The 20081-nt window shown below is 38.3% G+C and overlaps 1 protein-coding gene across 1 annotated transcript in view; it reads left to right on the plus strand.

Annotated features, from left to right (window-relative positions):
- The first annotated feature begins 4766 nt into the window (after positions 1-4766).
- Positions 4767-20081, plus strand: part of ARMC1 (armadillo repeat containing 1) — a 42007-nt gene continuing 26692 nt past the window's right edge. Inside the window, exons 1-3 of the mRNA XM_049633342.1 lie at positions 4767-4973; positions 10259-10479; positions 15926-16017. Of these exons, the coding sequence (XP_049489299.1) occupies positions 10297-10479; positions 15926-16017 (275 nt within the window). The 5' untranslated portion in view covers positions 4767-4973; positions 10259-10296. The remainder of the gene's footprint in view (positions 4974-10258; positions 10480-15925; positions 16018-20081) is intronic.

Raw genomic sequence — 20081 nt, forward strand, 5'->3', positions numbered from 1 at the left:
TTGTAAAGAAAAGCAAGTTCAATGCTTGTTTCTTAATATTTACGAGTTTTCAGAATAATTATCACACATCAACTATTTTGTTACCCTGAAATATAATACATACAAGAAAGGCAGGTTTAATGCTTTGCTTGATTCTCATCATTACCAGTTTTCAGAAAAATGAGTTGGTTCCTTCAAATTCTCTGAAAGTGACGAGTGATGTTTCTTTTTTTTTAATTTTTTCTAGTATCAGTAAGCACTCAAGAATTTTACCATTACAAATTAGCTCTTATCAGATCTTTTCTGGAGAACAGGTTTTTATACAGAGAGAAGTGGGACTAAATGTACATTTATGAAACATCTTCTAGACAGTGGGCTAGGTGTTCTCACACTATTTAATTGTTGATTTCTATGGCAGTCGTGGAAGGCAGGTTCTATGATCTGTTTTTTAGAGGAGATTGATGTCCTCATAGCCAGGTGATTAGTACAAAGTCATAGAGCCAGCATGTGGTCAAAGTTGATTTGTTTGACCCAAATGGCACCAGGTAGCTTTTCTGAATGAGGTCCTACAGACACTGAGTCACTGGGTAAGGCTTATTGGTAACTTTACCAGTCTCCTGTCTTATTTCTTACAATGTATCCTCCTCAGATGTAACTGTTTGGTGACCCCAAGTTTATCACTCTACTACTTGCAGAAGAAATTCCTTGAAACTACAAAATACCACCTAGATTTTTGTTGATTACATTTCATTTCATTTACATATGGTTTTACTTAATGAACATTTATCAAATTATGTATAGAACTAGATTTACACACACCCCCAGTAAAGCTAATTTATTTTTAACTTTTTTGCATGTGATGAGCACCTAGTCTCCAAGATCCTATCCCACCCATTCAGGTAATATATGCTGAAAACTTAGAGTGTATCTTTCTCTATGTTTTCCATGCTCATAGAATAATGTATAATGGTACACATTTATATAAATGTGTAGGATATTATTTGTTATTGCTTCCAAAAATAAGATCATACTGTGTGTCTGTGTATTATATATATATATATAATATATATATATTATATATATATACTTCAAAGCAACTTTTGTCAACAATGTGGAAATTCCTCAATGTCTCTTTCTAATATATTTTTCATAATGGTCCATGGCCTGTAGATATACCATTATTTACTAAAACATTCCACTATTGATATGTATTCATTTGATGTTGGGGTTTTTTTCATTGGCTTTTTTTTTTTTTTTTTTTTTTTGCCTATGTGAACAATATTGCAACAAACCTCTTTGTTCTTACGTCTTTATATACTGATGCTTTTTATGTTTTAGATTCTTGAGGATTTGCTGGGTCAAAAAATATATTATTTTTTAGAATACATTTTGCTGGGGGGCGCCTGGGTGTCTCAGTCTGTTAAGCATCTGACTTCGGCTTAGGTCATGATTTCGTGGTTCCTGGGTTTGAGCCCTGCATAGGACTCTGTACTGACAGGTCAGAGCCTGGAGCCTGCTTCAGATTCTGTATTTCCCTCTCTTTGTCCCTCCCCTACTCATGCTGTCCCTCTCTCTCTCTCTTTCAAAACTAAATAAACATTTAAAAAAATAAAAAAAATAGATTTTGCTGGATTCTTTTTTTTATTATTATTATTTTAATGTTTATTTAGTTTTGAGACAGAGAGAGAGAGAGAGAGAGACAGAGCGTGAGTGGGGGAAGGCAGAGAGAGGGAGACACAGAATCCCAAGCAGGTTCCAGGCTCTGAGTTGTCAGCACAGAGCCTGACATGGGGCTCGAACTCTCAGACTGGGAGATCATGACCTGAGCCAAAGTCAGACACTCAACCAACTGAGCCACCCAGGCGCCGCTAATTTCTTTCTTTTTTAACTTTTGAGTTTCTAGTCTTGTCTAAGGTCTCCTCTACTTCTATATTGTTATATGTAGTCACCAAGATTTTCTTAAAGGGTTTTCAATATTTTATTTTTTATACTTGTGTTTTTAATCCATCTGGAATATCAGTTTTTTGGTATATAATGTATATGGACGCAATTTTATTTTCATTCAGATACATACAAATACATTTATAATTATTTCTCATCCTTTAAAATTTTCTATTTTGATATGTTTTAAGTCTACATATTAGTTTTATAGTATGTGTATAGAATTTATGAATAAATAATATACATATAACCAAGCTGCGTGCTCAAAACATTTTTTTAAACTGAAAGAAGTACTTGATCAATAAGTTTTGGAAACCATAACACTAGACCATAAACTTGAGGGCAGTGATTATGTTTTCTTGTATTTTTGAATCCATCGCTAAGACTGTCTCTAGCACATTGAATGTGTTCTGAAAATAGTTTTAAAATAAGTGAATGGGGTGCGTAGATGGCTCAGTTGGTTACGTGTCTGACTCTTGGTTTTGGTTCAGGTCATAATCTTACGGTTTAGTGAAATAGAGCCCCACATCGTGCTCTGTGTTGACAACATGGGGCTTGCTTGGGATTCTCTCTCTTCCTCTCTCTCTGCCACTGCCTGCATGTGCATATGTTCTCTCTCACTCTCAAGCACTTTAAAATAAACACTTTAAAATTATTAAATAAATAAATAAAATAATTAATTAAATAATTGAATAAATGAAACTACCTTTATCTGATTCCTGGGTCTTCAGCAACACAGCTATTGAGAAACTTAACATTCCAGCTGTGTCCTGTGGAAAGATATCTGAGGCTCAGAACTAGCAATGACTCATAATGGCAGATAGTATAACTTTACTGGTGTCAAGTTCATAGATTTTTAACATAGGAATATAAATTCTTAAAATCTTAAACTTCCTGGGGCGTGTAGTCCATAAGTGCTTATGAAATTGTTAATTATTTTTTGTGACTACATCCTGTTTTTAAATGCCAGTCATCTAACTCTGTAATGGCAGTTTGCGAAGGATTAGTCTTCTCACTACTTTAATGTCAGAGGTATGATTATATTTAACTTTAGATTTTGAACTTCTAAGAAAGACTCTATGTAATATATATTCTGACCACTGCCAAAAATCTATGTCATCAATTATTAGTTGGGAAAATCCCAATTGTCTTCTCTCTTTTTTGATAAATTGATTTTAGAAAAAATAGCAAGTTTACTTTCCTGGGCTATTTCATTGTTTTTAATAACAATACTGAACAAAATTTCATTTACTCAATCAAATGGATTATGTTTAACCTGTCTGTGCCCTTTGGACTTCCTATATTTACTTTTTTACACCCTTTTTTCTTACTGTAAATGTATCACAATCTCCTTTTTAACTTTTCCTTTTCCCCCCTCAGTTCCAGCAGTTGGTTGGTCTGGTTGATTATTTAAAATGAGGCTGGTGCTTCTACTGCTGGACATTATGCATCATTTCTCACTTGTTTTTGCTATAGGTCAAATGGTGTGAAAGGGACATTTTTCTATTCTACTTTGCTCCTATTTTCTTCTTGAGCTTGTTAGAAGAAAGAGGAAATTAAGAATAAGAAAGGGCAAAGTAATTTGAGAAGTAACTGGATTTTGAATTCACTTAGGAATCAAAGTATTGGGGACAATTGCGTAGAACACAGTCTGAGGTGTTTGTTTAAAGTAAGCTCTATGCTTACTTAACCTGGGGCTTGAACTCAGGACGTGGAGATCAAGAGTAGCAGGCTCTACCCACTGAGACAGCAAGGCACCCCAGGGAGGTGCAGAGAGAGAGAGAGGAAGACACAGAATCCCAGGCAGGTTCCAGGCTCTGAGCTGTCAGCACAGAGCCCATGAGGGTCTCCAGTCCACGAACCCTGAGCCCTGAGATCATGGCCTGAGTTGAAGTTGGAGGCTTAACCGACTGAACCACCCAGGCGCCCCGCCCGGCGACATTTATTCTTAACTACACTTTCCCTATTAGAGGCCTCTTAAATTCCTTGAGACTTTAATACATGAGCTATGTGGCAAAATCAAACCGAAAGAATCTAGATTCCTTTCAGTGAAGTTATTGCGTGCAATGGATGCATTATTCTCAGACTGACCTATATAATTTAGATTACACATATTTAGAGAAAGCCTCAAAACCCAAGATTTATACCTAAACAAAACCGGTGCCTGTCATCGTTAAAGGTATATAATCTTCACAATGATAAACTAAATAGAAGACAGTATTTAAAAAAATACTTCATGACAAATTTGAGAACGTTCTAATTAGAAGTCCCTTTCCCTTACCAAAAAAAAAAAAAAAATCCTTCAGAAAAGACGTTATTATTTAAAACAAAAAACTGTACTTTGCAGCTTTCCTGGTGTTAGGGAGACAGTGGACACTAACAAGAAATGAACGAAACGCCTAATGTGCTAATATGTTCTTACCAAAAACGCCAAGAAACTTTAAAGAGTATGAATTAAGAGTCACAAAAACGAATGAAATATCATGAAAATCCTTTATTAGAACTGAAAGAATTGCCAGAACGAAAAGTACGATTTGAATCTCCGAACGCAGGAGCAGAGAGAGATTCCCCTCAGCGCCGGAAAGCTGGAAATTGTAGTTGGGAAACCACGACGGTTTCTCGGCCGGAACCAAGGTTCTTTCCGTGCCTAATGCTTAGCGAACGGAGAGTCGTTTGGTCCAATTCAAGTGTTCCTGGACTCTCATTGGACTCTTCCGTTCAATACTGAGTGCATTTCCCTAGGTCACCAATGAACGCTTTAGTCTAAAAAGGCCTTCACGTACTGGATGTCTTATCCTCACGTTGGAATGGTTTCAGCCAATGAGAGGGCAGAACTGACGGATGTTCCAGGGTCGTGGGGGAGAGTCTGTAGAGCCTTTCCCCGCCAGCGTCCTCGCTCTTTGGCTTCTAGAGTTAACCTGGTCGTTTGCTGTCGCTGAGGCCGGCGGCTGCGAACGGAGGGACCGTCTTTGCGCCTCCCGGGTCCCTGTGCTCCATTCGTTGGTGTGGCCCTGATGGTGCGGACGGCTCCGGACTCCTAAAGCTCTGGCGTGGTATGTAAGGATCCAGGGGCGGCAGACAAAGCGGTGGAGCCGGGAAGGCCGCGGAAAGCGGCCCCTGCACCAAGTCCGCAACTCGGCCTGGGCCGAGGCGCTCCGCTGGCCTTCTCCCGACCCAGCAGCGCGTCCCACCAATTGCTTTATAGCGCCAGGCTCCAATGTGCCCTGTGAAAATGTTAGCTTTGTTCAGTTCCTCTCCGTCCCCCACATGTCTGATTTTTACAAACCGTGGTATTAATAGATGTCATCTTCATCTCTCCAGCTTGTTCTTTGGTAACTTTATCTTTTGTGCACCTGCATGTCTGCTAAGAATGGAAGGGCATCGTTGTGTTTGTCTCCATTCAAGAGAGACCAGCATTCACATCTCTGTATTTTCCTAAGTTCTTGGGAGACCTTCGTGCAGTTTGCAGCTCCTTTCGTGATAGTGTACTGATGTATTAGGGCAGAATATACCCCAATAGCTGGTGGAATATAAGTACCCACAAGATTAAGTTCTGTTCTTGTTTGGTAATTGCTGGTGCTCTGTTGTATCGTTTCAAGTTTTATATTTTTGTTTTTTTTGTTTGTTTGTTTTGGTTTTTTTTTTTGATCCTATCACTCAAGGTTATTACGAGAGGAAACTGAGGCTCAAGTGAGGTAACTAGCTTCTGAAAGAGTTGATTGCTAATTAAGGGAAAGCCAGATAGGAACTCCATGCTTATGATATTTTTAAAAACTTGCTTAACTGAATATGGATTTAGGTTGTGGGTGTGTACCCTCTGCAGCTCATAGTTGTTAAGAGACCTAAACCATTCTTTGAGTTCAATGGTAAGCTTTGGCAAAAGAAAAAATCTTTCAGGCATCTGCCTAATTATAGTCTCACGTCTATCACCTAAGTTCCCAGTTCCAGCAAGATAGGCCTCATCTGGGAGCTTGCTGGAAATGTAGAATCTCAGGCCTCCCTCCATCTACTGAATCAAATTTTTTTTAACAAGATCCCTTGGGTAATCAGAGTTCCTTAAAGTTTGGGGAGCATGCAGTATTATCTTAGAATGATCTGTTTGTCCAAATTGAACTAAACAAAAGAGGGAAAAAAAGGTATGTATTGTATCCATTTGTGTTCTTTTATATATATATATATATATATATACACACACACACACATACATTAACATTTATTTTTCGAGAGACAGAGTATGAGCGGTAGAGGGGCAGAGAGAGGGAGTCACAGAATCTGAATCAGTCTCCAGGCTCTGCGCTGTCAGCATAGAGCTGGATACGGGGCTCCAACTCAGAACTGCGAGATACATGACCTGAGCTGAAGTCGGATGCTTGACCGACTGAGCCATCCGGGCACCCCATCCATTTTTATTCTAATGGACTAGGAAAAAGTTCCACATTTTTCTCATTTACTAGTGAGACTTTGATTTTTCTTTAAGTATGTCTGTGTTGTCAAGTTTAGCTTACTTAGAAAAGAATGTTTAAAAATCAATTAAAAACTAACTTGTAAGGTGTCAGGTACTGGTCTAAAAAATAAAATGAGACAAGAAAGATGTTAAATACTACTGCTAATACAGTCTCAAGAACTTTCTGTTTACTCACACATCATCAGTACACAAATTCCCCACCATAATTCCCCCCCACAATTTTGTTCCTTTGATCAGGAACTTTTCGGTCATTTTCTTTGGAAGGAGCCTGTAGGTTGGCTACCGCTAGTAGTTTTTTTAGTTTATTCATTTGGTTATCTTTGGCAATAAAACTGAAACATAGTCCCCAAATCACTTACAGGGATTACTGTATGTTGCACAGGAATTAAAGTATGTAGAATTTTAATGTTTAAGGTTTCATTCAGATGTCTCTAGCCATATTAAAAAGACATGTACTTATCAACCACTGTAAAGTGTTAATTGCTTTTATTTGTACCAGGAATCACCTGGAATGATGCTTTTGGGTCCTGCCTCCAAGGATTCCTGGTGAGGGCTGGGTACGGGCCTTGGAATCTGCATCTTAATGATAATCCCAGTTTATTCTGATGTAGGCTATCCGGGTCCACATTTCTTGGCATTGGTATTTTAAATGAAAAATGCAACTAGAAAGCAAGCTTATTTTCTTTTGAACTTAATACGGTACTCTTTGTAGAAGAAAGGAAGAGAATTTTTAACTTACATTATGGGTCATAGGTTGCTATAAAATTGTTCAGATCAGTATATTTAAAGGGTTATTTAAAAATTATTTTGAGATCTGCCAAATTTGGGAATAAGAGAGGGTAGGATAGAATGAATACCAAAATATATCCTTTAAAAAACACTTTCCAGCCTATGAAGGCTAACATTTTTATCAAACAGCCTGTGTGAAAATGATACAGTTAATATAGAAAAACTAAATGTATCTAATACATGAATTGGGGTTAAAGTTCTAACTTATCTGTTTCCATTTTCTTAGCTGTTCATAGCTATCTTGCAAAAGCTGCTATGTGAATTCTGCAATACACAAAAATATTGATCATTTAGCAGGATTCAGGCAATTCTCAGAGTAACTTGATATTGGCAATATTAAATAAGGAAAGAAAAATGAACTTTAACCCTGAGGAATTCTCTCTTGAAGTTTTATAAAAACCCTTCTAAGTTGGGGGAGAAATCATAGCTCTGTCTACCTTTCTTCCCTTCAGTTAAGTGCCATAAGAAATGCAGTGCTTGACTACAATTTCTGCCTCTGTTATGTCTGGATTTTTGGTGCCTTGTGGTATTCCTGATCCTTTCCTTGGCTGATCCTGATTTGAGCGCTCTCCTGGTCTGTGGGCTCTGAAGATTGAAAGTTTTAAATGTTTTGACTTTTATTCATCTCTAAGGAACAGGAAAGGCCATAACTTTTTCAGAATCATTCCCACTAAATAGTTAACTAATGCCTTTTTTTTTTTTTAATGTTTATTTTTGAGAGAGAGAGAGAGAGAGAGAGAGAGAGAGAGACAGAAAGCAAGTAGTGGAAGAGCAGAGAGAAAGGGGTCACAGAATCTGAAGCAGGCTCCAGGCTCTGAACTGTCAGCACAGAGCCCGATACGGGGCTTGAACCCAGGAACTGTGAAATCATGACCTGAGCGGAAGTCATCTGCTTAACCGACTGAGACACCCAGGCACCCCTCAAACAACTTCTTAAATAAGAATGGAGCTCTCCTGTTCTAAGGTCCTGCAAAGGGACCTCATCCAGAGTATTTGGTTCTTAAATGGGATTGGGTCTTAAGCCTTTCAGCCAGTAATTGGTTCTTCAGGTTCCAGTTTTGGATAAGATTCATGCTGGTAACAGCACATATAGCTCAATGGTAAGCTGGTTTATAAACAGGGATATTCAGGATGCCAATCTCTATAGAGGCACCTAAGAGGCAACATGCCCCCAAACGTGTTAGTCTTATCTGTGTGTTCAGTCTATTGCTTTTTTTCTGAATCCTTTTTTAATTGCCATAGTAACAATAATACTTTCATTTTTTGAAAATAACCTGCCAAATACTATTTTGCTAAAGCCCTATTTTCTGAGTCCTTTAATTTTGCATTTGCTTGCATACTTAAAAAATTTAATGTATATTTAGTGATTTCTTTTTGCCATGTGGTATGAATTAAAGCTTGCTTAGCAGTGGTTTTAAATTGCTCAGAAGTCATTCCAACACCATTTATTGAGTAATCTTACTATTTTTGATGGATTTTTTTGGCTCCACGTAACTTAAAACTGTTACTTATTGAGCATTTACAGTGTCAGGCACCAGTCTAAACCCTTTTCTGTGTATTATTTTATTTAGATAGTACACCATTTGGTAGCTGCTATGATTAGCCCTATTCTATAGATGAAGAAACTGAGACAGAATAAAGGATTTGCCAGAAATCAGGTTTACCAAGTAGTGGAGCCTTGGTCTGACTCTCTGAGAGCCCACTTTCTTATACTGAATGTATATAAGTAGCTTTCCTGGGAGAAGTATCTCTCTACTGCTCTGTGCCCCCCCCCCCCTTTTTTATTGCTTTTTTTTTTTTCAACAAAGGGTAAGGCTAACTCTGCTTTTTTACCTTCCCCCCCCCCCCCAAATAATCTTTAATAGCCTTTTTGGAATTAGAGAAAAATTTTATCCCTCCTCTCCCACCCTACTTGTTACTGTTTTTGAAATTGGAATTAAACATACTGATTGGGACGTATGGGTGGCTCAGTTGGTTAAGCATCTGACTTCAGCTCACGTCACAATCTTGTGATTCATGGGTTCAAGCCCCCCATTGGGCTTTCTGCTGTCTGCCTGTCCCCTGCTTTAGCTCTCCCTCTCAAAAATAGATATTAAAAAAAAATAAACATACTGATTGATTTGTGGAAAGTATTTACACCTTTATATTCTTACTGATAAGGAATATACTGTGTAACTTGCTTAATGGAAGTTATTTTTAACTTTCTGCATATATGACTATTATTTCTTGATATTTTTTTCTTTGACTTTTGTACGTTTAGCATGTTGTATTTTCTAAAATACTGTTTATTTTTGTGGGAAAAAGTTTTTGAATTTAAAAGAACTGTATGGAAAGTGGAAAGACCTGATTAGTTTAGGAGATAAGATTTTAGCCCACTTCTGTACTTTTGTCACCTGGGGCAAATTATTTAACTTCTCTGTGACTGTTTCCTTATCTGTCAAGTGAAGTACCTCAAATTCTGTGTCATTCTTCCAAGTGTGGCACAGGTGTGCTTAGATTCAGTTCAGCTTCACCATGGTCTCCCCAACTCCTGGGGCCTCAGACACAGGGTGAGGCTTTTTTGTTCACAGGTTTCTTTGACTCCTTTTTCCTAGGGGATTTTATCTTTTGTAAATCCAGTATGCTGGGTTTTGTTCATAGATAAATAAGAAAAAAGCTTTCAGCTAGCCACCTTTCCCTGAGGCACTTGTTTTAGGCTCCAGAAATGTTCTAGAGGAAAATAGCGCTAGCAGTGGTATGATTGGAGAAGTATAGTGAAGGTCGTGAGCTTGAACTGTAAAGATCTTGTTTATTGTGACTTTAGTGTTAAAATATGTATTGCTAAACGGAATTTATTGGAATATTGAAGATGACATATGTTCTTTAAACATTGTGCACACATAAATAACTTGATTTTTTTTTTTTTTTTTTTTTAGTTAGCTTCTTATGTTCATTTTACTTAAACTGTGGGATTGCCAATTCTCAAGTTTTTGTGTGATTTAGATTCATCTGTTTCTTTCTAAAGGTGTTGTGATCTTGATTATTTAACAAATGCCATAATATACCTCAGCAGCCTTGAGCTAATTTTGCAAACCATTTCTACAGAATTTAAGAAGATTTTGTTCATGTGTACGGCATAGAAGATGAATTCTTCCTCCTCCACCATGAATGAAGAACCTGATGCTCTCTCGGTAGTTAACCAGCTACGGGATCTAGCAGCAGATCCATTAAATAGAAGAGCCATTGTTCAGGATCAGGGATGTCTGCCTGGCCTTATTTTATTTATGGACCATCCCAACCCCCCTGTTGTCCACTCGGCTTTGCTGGTAAGTTGCCTGTAGTAATTCAGTCTTGGTGTTACAATTTTGCAATTCAGGAGAACTTGAAAATGTTAGATGATGTGGTAAAAAACTTAAAATTGACTATAGAGCAAATAGTAAGTCTGTATTTCTATATACGCAAACATATATGTACCTTTGACACAAATGGTAGCATATTATATGCATGAAATGTTCTGCAACTTCCTTCTTTCACTTAACAAGAAATCTTGAGGATTATATCAGTATGGATAGACACATGAAGAGGAAACTTACTGTTTGGGTTTTTTTTTTTTTGTTTTGTAATACCTTTATTAAGGTCTGAATCACATGCCATACAAGTCACTTATTTAAAGTGTACCATTCATTGGTTTTTAATGTATTCACAGAGTTGCACAGCCATCACTACATTCCCGTTTTACAACATTTTCATCACCTCAGAAAGAAACTCCTCTACCTATTGCTCCCCGCCCCCCAAACCCTTTCCTAAGTAGCTATTGTATATATATTTGCCTATTTGGGCAAAAATGCCTATATATTTTTTACATAAATGGAATCATAGAATATGTGGGTTTTGTGACTGGCTTCTTTCACTGTTCCCAAGGTTCATCTACATTGTAGCATATAATAGTACTGGCCAAATAATACTCCATTGTAGGGGAATGCCACATTCTCCTTATCTGCTTCTCAGTCGATGGACATAGCACTTATTTTAGCATAAGATGGGAGGGAAAGGTAAGGAAAGGGGAAGACCAGAGAAAAACATATAGGATCATGGCTGATAGCGTAGAAGGAACTACTGTGTTATGAGAAATGCGGGAGCTAGAGAAATGTGAAAGAACATTGCAATCAGGCAAGTCCAGAATGTGATCATTCCTCGAGGACAGATAATCTGGTTGTGTGAACAGTAAATGGCATTAAAAAGAAAGGCAGTTGGCTGGAGGAGAGGAATAGTGGTAACTGTTAAAGATTAAAAGTGATTTAGCCTGGGTGGCTAGTCAGTTAAATGTCCAACTCTTGGTTTCGGCTCAGGTCACGATCTCACTATTTGTGGGATGGAGCCACGCTTAGGATTCTCTCTCTCCTCTCTGCTCCTCCCCCACTCATGCTCTCTCTTTCTCTCTCAAAATAAATAAACAAACTTTTTTTTTTTTAAGTGACTGAAGAGACAGATCAGCCAAGGGTAATGTGTGGACCTGATTTTTAGATTCTGATTTGAACAAATCAACCATAAACATATGACAGTGCGGAGCCGACTCGGGATTCTGTATCTCTCTCTCTCTCCCTCCCCTGCTTGCTCTCTCTCTCAAAATAAATATAGACTTAAAAATTTTTTTTAAAAAATCATAACAAAAATGTTTAAAAAAGAACATTATTGTAAAATAAATCTTAAACTCCTTGCCCTCCTCCCCTTTTTTTCTGAGAGAGAGATAGAGAGTGAGCAGGGGAGGAGCAGAGAGAGAGGGAGACAAATCCCAGGCAGGACCACGCTGTCAATGCAGAGCCCAACGTGGGGCTGGAACTCACCAACTGTGAGATCATGACCTGAGCTGAAACCAAGAGTCAGATGCTTAACCGATTGAGCCCCCCAGGTGCCCCACAAACTCCTTGCCCTTTACCTAGAGAACCATTTAGTCTAATTTCACAAGTTTGTACAGAGCAATAATATATGCATTTTCCCTTCCAAAAATCAAACTTCATAATACAGATTTTCTGTTTTACCTTCATAGAGTGAAGTTTAATAGGCAAAACAGACATTGACAAGTGAACATTAGTAACAAATGGGAAAATTTGCATGGTCCCTAGATTGGTTTTATTTCAATATGAATAGCAATAAGGATAAGAGAGAGCAATAAGGATAAGACCAACACCAGATAGGTCTTGGGATAGGTCTCCAGATAGGGACTTGGGGTAGAAGGAAGAAGTGGTTTTTTTTTGTTTTGTTTTTTTTTGGTGGACTAGACTTGGACCTATTTAAATTTGGAAGGCTAGGGGCTAAAAAAGAAGAAGGAGGCTAGGGGCTGCCAGAGTGGAAGAGGTTTGAAGAGGAGGCCCTGAGAGTTGCTACAGAAAATGGGACAGGTTGCTGACTGAGGAGAAAGGTGGGATTGTTCAGCAGTTTTGAGGTCCTGACTAGTTTGGTGACACTGGATTGGTAAGATGCTTACAGCTCACAAAATCCTTTTCACCTCCTTCAGGCCACTACAGGCCCTGAGGGCCAAAGAGTCAGATTTGTTCAGGGTTGATTTTTGGCCAGGTAAGTTACACAGAAGGCTAGCAAAGGGAGTTTAGGATTTTGGCAAGAGAGTGGTTGAAATGATAGACTGTAGATGCCAGGCTGAACAGGAAGGGAAGTCAAGTCATGGAGGGACAGAGCTAGAGAGAAAGTAGGAGGGGGGATACATGGGTGCAAGTTCCCACTGAAGTTGAAGAGCAGGTGTGGTGGTTTTTAAATTTTATCTTCACTATTGGCTTATTAGCTATACTCTTGTTTCATATGATTTCTAATAACACTGCTATGATTCTTTGTTCCTCTCTACATAATTCTTTTTTCTGGCTTTTTTTGGTGACTTCATTACTGTTTTTCAGCAAATGATTATGATGTGCTTGATATGGATGGTCGCCTTTGTGTCTTGGTTTTGTTCTTGTGGGATTTGTTGAGTTGCTTGGTTGGGTCTGTGGTTTTATAGTTTTAATTAATTTGGGGAAATTGTCATCCATTGTAATTTCAGGGTTTTTTTAATGCCTCCTCACTCCGTATGTTAGGTACTTCATGTTGTCCTACAGGTCATTGTTGCTCTGCTGGTTTTTTTTTTTTTTTCCTTTTAAGTCTTTTCCCTCTCTGTGCTTCATTTTGGATAGTTTCGCTATATTTTAAGTTCACTGATCTTTTTTTCTGTAGTGTCTAATCTCTTAACCCATTCAGGGTTGTTTTCATTTCAGGTATTATGTTTTTGTCCTCTAGAAGTTACATTTGGGGATTTTTAATATCTTCCATTTCTTTCCTCATCACACTCATGTTTTCCTACTCATCCTTGAGCATATGGAGCATATTTACGATAGCTGTTTTAATGCCCTTATTTTCTAATTCCATCTCTGTCACATCTTGGTCTCTTTCTATTGATTTTTTTCCCCCATCCTGGTCAGATCCCTCTTCTCTCCTATTCTGTTCTGCAAAGTCTAGCCACCTGGGGTGTTTTCTGACACCAGCCAATTCTATTTCCGTGCGGACACCAGCTCGGTGTCCAGCAATTCAATTCAGTTCAATTCAATTCTGAAACTACCCAGTTGGAGTTAAATGTCAAACTCCCTCAATTTAAGACTCACTCCCACAAGACTACATTCACTTCAAAGGCCAGTTGCCAGTATCAGGTCACCTGTATTTCTGACTGAACAGCTATAAATTAGGTGTTCCGGTGTCCCCCTCCTCAGGTTTGATGATTTACTAGAATGGCTCCAGAGCTCCAGAAGCCACTTGGCTTACATTTACCAGCTTATTGTAAAGGGTACAAATGAATAGGTACATGGGGCAAGGTCCGGAAGGGTCCTGAGGGCGGTAACGTTTGTCCCTGTGGAGTTGGGATGTTCCTGGCAGACGGTTGTATTCACCAATTCAGAAATTCTGAATCTCCTTGTTCAAGAGTTAAAATTTTTTTTTTAAGTTTACTTATTTTGAGAGAGAGAGTGTGTGAGCAGGGGAGGGGCAGAGAGAGGGGGCGAATCTCAGGCAGGCACTATGCTATCAGCACAGACCCTATGCAGGGCTGAAACTCATGAAACTGACATCATGACCTGAGCAGAAAAATCAAGAGTCAAACGCTCAACCAACTGAGCCACTCAGGTGCCCCTGTTAAAGAGCTTAATCTTCAGCACCTTCCTACTCCCAGTCAGTGGGTGGGGCTGAAAGTTCAGCCTCTAATCTCTTGGTCTTACTAGTGACCAGCCCCATTCTGAGGCTATCTTGGGGCCTCAGCCTACCTCACTTCTTTTACATAAACCCAGGTGTGATCAAAAGGGCTCCTTTAGGAATAACAAAAGAAACTGCTATCATTCAGAAAATTCCAGGGGTTTTTAGGAGCTCTGCACCAGGGACTGGACAAAGACCAAATATTGATTGTTATTATGCTGCACCATCCTAACCTCCCCACCTCTGATATCTGCATCCTTAACCCAGCAAGACCCCTGGGCTCCATTTGGGTTCCCCCTCCCTGTGCTAGTCTGAAAACTGCCTCCAAAGCAGTAAGGTGGGGCACTTACCGGGCCCCCCTCATCTTTCTCTTCTCTCAGGGGTTACAGTCCTATGCCACCTCTTGTTCAGTGTGTTTAATATATGTTGTCCTATTGGCTTTTTGTGGATGGAGGTCAGTTCCCATGGCAGTTAATCCTTTATAGACTGAAGTGAATGTCAAGGTTGGGAGGAGTTGCAGAAAGAATAGGAGATTTCGTAGATAGTACCATTTTCAGTAATCACCAGGCACTTGGGAAATGTAGTACAGAGGACCAGTAGCAAATGTGAAGGTCAGCAGGCTGAGATGGCAGAGTTGTGGATGGTGTAGTTCACAGATCACAGATGTATTCCTAAAAATCTGGTACCAAAGTATTCGGTAAGTGATGAGAGATTAGGAGGTCTGTAGAACAGCTAAATGAAATCCTTAGAGAACCAGCATGTGAAATACTTGAAAACTATACTTTTTTTTAATGTTTATTTATTATTGAGAGACAGAGAGCGAGAGCAGGGGAGGGACAGAGAGAGAGGGAGACACAGAATCTGAAGCAGGCTCCAGGCTCTGAGCTGTCAGCACAGAGCCCGACATGGGGCTTGAACTCACAAATCGCGAGATCATGACCTAAGCCGAAGTTGGACGCTTAACCAACTGAGCCACCCAGGTGCCCCCAAAATATACTTTAAATTTTAAGAGAAAAGCACCCTAGAAAAGTAAAACTTGACAAAGTAGAAATCTGTGAATTCATCTTTTGTTTTTCAATAAAAAAGGACACTTTAAAGGTGAATTGTAAAATTAGAAGCAGTTCATTCTGTAAAGGTATTTTTATGTTTTGTCTCGCTCAGCAGTTTATTTTAATTAATATGTAAAAAACATCTAGGGGGAAATGGTAGCTATTGAGACTACTCCCTAAAATTAATAAATGGAATGTGGTTTCATATATCTCTGTCAAGATGAAGTGGTGAAAATAAAGCCAGAACAACCTAATTTTGACCTTACAGATAAGTTAGCAAAGAGCAGATTCAGATACTTTAGCTAAAAAGGATCATTTCTTCCCTAGGGGTCTGCTGTGATCATCGCATTTAAAGAAGAGTTTCTAAATACTTCAAAACCAATTGATTCTAAAAACAAAAACTTATTTTTCATCTTTTTCCTCTTGCAGTAAGTTAGTAATGAGTTTAGTTTTGAATAGTCTGGAGTTGTAAATTAACCTGTCACTGTTTTTGCTGTAGGCTCTTCGGTACTTGGCAGAATGCCGAGCTAACAGAGAGAAGATGAAAGGAGAACTGGGGATGATGTTAAGCTTGCAAAATGTTATACAGAAGTAAGTACAATAGATGGTGTCTCCTAAGGCAGTGGAAAAATGGGTCTTCCTGTTAAATGTATGTTGTAATATACAGTGAAATGTAATACATCATTTCACTGAAATTTTTATTCTAATATGAAGGCATACTTTTATGGGTTTTATGTCTAGGAGTGTTCTGATTGTCAGTCTTCTGATTATTCTTAAACATTGATATTAATACTATTTATGAAAATGCTCAAATTTTATTTAAAATGTCGATAAACATGGTTCTTATGAATCATATTTTTAAAAAGAGAAAATCCTACCTTTAAGTTTTGTGAGGTATATGTAAACAAAGCAACATAGGTTACTAATCACATTTGAAAGTAAGCAGTATTATAGTACCTTACAAAGTTCTTTTGTTACTTCATCCCTGTCTTACTCAAAAGAACCATCAGGAATAGACAAAGATGTGTGTGTGTGTGTATATATACATAATAAGTATATATGTATATGTATGTATATATGTATATGTATGTGTATATATGTATATATAGGCATATATATACATATAAGGGAATATTACTCAGCCATCAAAAAGAATGAAATCGTGCCATTTGCAACAGCGTGAATGAAGCTAAAATATGTAAGTGAAATAAGTCAATCAGAAAGACAGATACCATATGATTTCACTCATGTGGGAAGGTGGGGAAAAAGGGGGGAGGGAAACAAACCATAAGAGACTTAACTATAGAGAACAAACAGGGTTGATGGAAGCAGGTGGGTGCAGGATATGCTAGAAGGGTGATGGGTATTAAGGAGGGCACTTGTTGTGATGAGCCCTGGGTGTTGTATGTAAGTGATGAATCACTAAATTCTCCTGAAAACAATACTGTATGTTAACTAAAATTTAAATAAAAAAAAAAAAACAAACAACTTTGTCAGTATCATGGCAAAAAAGGGTTTTTGATAAGATTTTCTGAGCATTATTAAGACATTTCTCAGAGACTTAGAGGTATTCGAATTTTAGCAAATGGGTGGTTTTTAATTGCACCTTTCAGCTTACTATGGTTTTCACATCCATTATCTTTTTATGTTACTTAAAACTTTTTGAGATAGATTTGGCAGATAACAATTTTATGGGTGAGGAAGATACAAAGAGTCCATGTTACTTGTCTGTAGTCCTTCAGCTCTCTTGCCCCTGGGAGTGTCTGGTTTTGTTCCTTTCTTAGTCTTTGCCGATTTCCTGTTAGAAGACTAGGAACTGAAGATTAAGTGTTTTGATATTTCCACTTTGTCTGAAAGCAAAAAAGCTATGCTTCTAGGCTTAATCTTAGTTTACTTTGTATTTTGATCTTCTAGACATGCCTGCCTTTAAAACTATGAAGGGTAACCATTTAATTTATCTGATTTAAAGTGAGTAATCACCAACACAACTGTCTTCTATTGGCATTCCATTTCCTGCCATGCAGTACTGAGAAATAAATTGTCCCAGTACAAGGTATACAGATGAGGTATTTTACAACAATACAGAAGTTGTTACTCTTTAAACCCTTGCTCCCCACCCACCTGCCCAACTGCATCTTTTTTTCATACTTCTTAAAAATTTTCTATTTATTTTAAAAGGCTTTGGGTGCCATTTCAGAGTCTGTATTCACCTTTAGTTTCTTGCAAGGTCTGATGCAGCTCCCCACATCAGTCTCAGTCACAGCTAGCTTCTGAGCTACAAGGATGGGATATGAAGTCTCCATTTACAACCTTCCACCTCACCTTGAAAGAATTCATTAGTTGTAAGTGTCCTGTTCACATCACAGTTCTAGTGCAAACCTAATCTCACATTGCATCTTTGACACATCTGATGGTTTCGCTTATGCATAGATTCACCATGGAAACCCCCGCAGCATTCTAGGGCATAAAAGGGTCAAGAATAATAAATATCCACTGTAAGTGACCACAAGAAAGAAATCTTGGAGTTTCTTTGGCTCGAGTGCTCACAAAAGTTCTGTAATTCCCAAATGCTAAATGGTTAAATTATATCAGTGAAGAATCATCGAAACTGACTTCCAATGCAGTGTGCTTTTTTTCTTGGTGTTCTTAGCTTCTGGATAAACTTTATTTTATTAATCTTATTTTTCAGAAATCTCTAAAATATTTGTTCTTATGGGGTCAGCTGCCTGATAGGATAGTTCTGTGGTGCCTTGATCTTTGATAATGACCAGATAGAGGCTGAAGTTTTTTTCTTGTTTTTATTGAAGTGATCAGTTAGGAATAAGTAATAGAAAGTATTAACTGTATCAATTGTGTTAATTATCTCTATGATTTGAGGTCAATTCCACCAGCAAAAATCTGGATTCTAGTTCTTACTTGAGACAATCTCTTTGACCCTAAGTTTCCTTATCTAAAGCCTATAGTAACACCTGCAAAGTGATTGAGGATCTAATGGATAATATATGTAGAAACGTTTTGTATATCCTAAAAAGTTGTATAAAATAAAAGGTTTCATTATTGTTTCTAGTATGCTTCAATGCCATATAGGTAACAATTTTGTTTTAAATGTTTACTTTTGAGAGAGAGAGAGGGAGAGCAAGAGAGAGCAAGAGCCAAGCGGGATAGGGGCAGAGAGAGGGGAACAGAGAATGCGAAGCGGGCTCCCTGCTGTCAGCATCGAGCACAATGGAGGGCTTCAACTCTTGAACCACAAGATCATGACCTGAGCCAGTCAGACACAAAACTGACTGAGTCACCCAGGCACCCCCATATAAATTAACTATTTTTACTGGCATATTAGCTCTTTTGGAAAGCATAGCATGGATGCTTCTGTAGTGCAGTTTTATTCATATGGTGAACTTAAGATTGTGTTGTCCTTTAACAGGTATAGTTATTGAAGTTGAAAATTTATGTGGTAAAAATTATTTAAATGTAAGAAATTCCATGAAAAAAATTAATGTTAATATGTTAAAATGTACTTTAAATCTGAACTTTAAAGATTTAGAGCAAGTTTTAGAGGTTGCATAGATTAAACCTGTAAAACAGTGTTTTTTGATTGGCTAATGCTCTGGTAGATATGTGTATATGTGTGTGTGTGTGTATATGTGAGAGAGACATTTATAAAATAGTAGGGAGACTACTTATATTTTTGTAAGAGAAGTGGTGTGTCCATTCAGGTCATTATCTTGGCTTATCATCTGGAAAAGAGATCTTGAAATGGAGTTAGAAATGGAAGAGGTTTGTTGTGGGGTAAGGCCTGTAAAGATAGAGGAGGATGAAGCAGGATTAGACTCCAGTCTTTAGACTTCAGTGCGGATCTGTCATCTGTAAAAGGATAATGGAGAGGAAACCGAGTGAGGCAAGGAGAGTCTCAGATTGCAGTGCAGATCTGATAGTCAACTCAAAGGGGAGCTCACAGCAAGGATTGCCCTGTGAATGAGACTTGCACTGGGCAGAAATGGCCACCTACTGTCCCCACTGCTCATTGGCTGGGGACTGCCTGTGAAGAGCCAGGCCTTGGTATAAAAGCTTGAATGGTGTGATGGATCTCAAAGCAATGACAGCTGCTACTCCACTTTCTGCACCCAAAGGGCAAGCAAGCTTCTTTTCTTTTCTCTTTTCTTTTCTTTTTATTTAATGTTTATTCGTTTTTGAGAGAGAGAGAGAGAGAGAGTGCGAGCCAGGGAGGGGCAGAGAGAGAGGGAGACACAGAATCTGAAGCAGGATCCAAGCTCTGAGCTGTCGGCACAGAGCCTGATGCGGGGCTCAAACCCACAAACCGTGAGATCGTGACCTGAGCTGAAGTCAGACACTTAGCTTAACCAATTGAGCCACCCAGGAGCCCCAAGCAAGCTTCTTTCTTAAAGGGAGATCCATGCAGTGTATCTCCTTGGCTGCCACAGTGACTTAGTTTTATAACTCAAAGTGTGTTTTTTTCGGACAGTGTGGTGATCATCTTAGAAATTTATTGCTATATTTGAATGTTTTTAGAAGGTTAATAAAAACTGAGTTTTGGCTCGTAAACATTAAGACTGTGAAGTATTAGAGAAGTATTGGAATCAGGTTTTGGCTCAGCATGTTTAACTTATGAACTGTCTCATGGCATGGACTTGATT

Source organism: Panthera uncia, chromosome F2 (genome assembly GCF_023721935.1).
Source record: "Panthera uncia isolate 11264 chromosome F2, Puncia_PCG_1.0, whole genome shotgun sequence".
In the NCBI taxonomy this organism is placed as follows: Eukaryota; Metazoa; Chordata; class Mammalia; order Carnivora; family Felidae; genus Panthera; species Panthera uncia.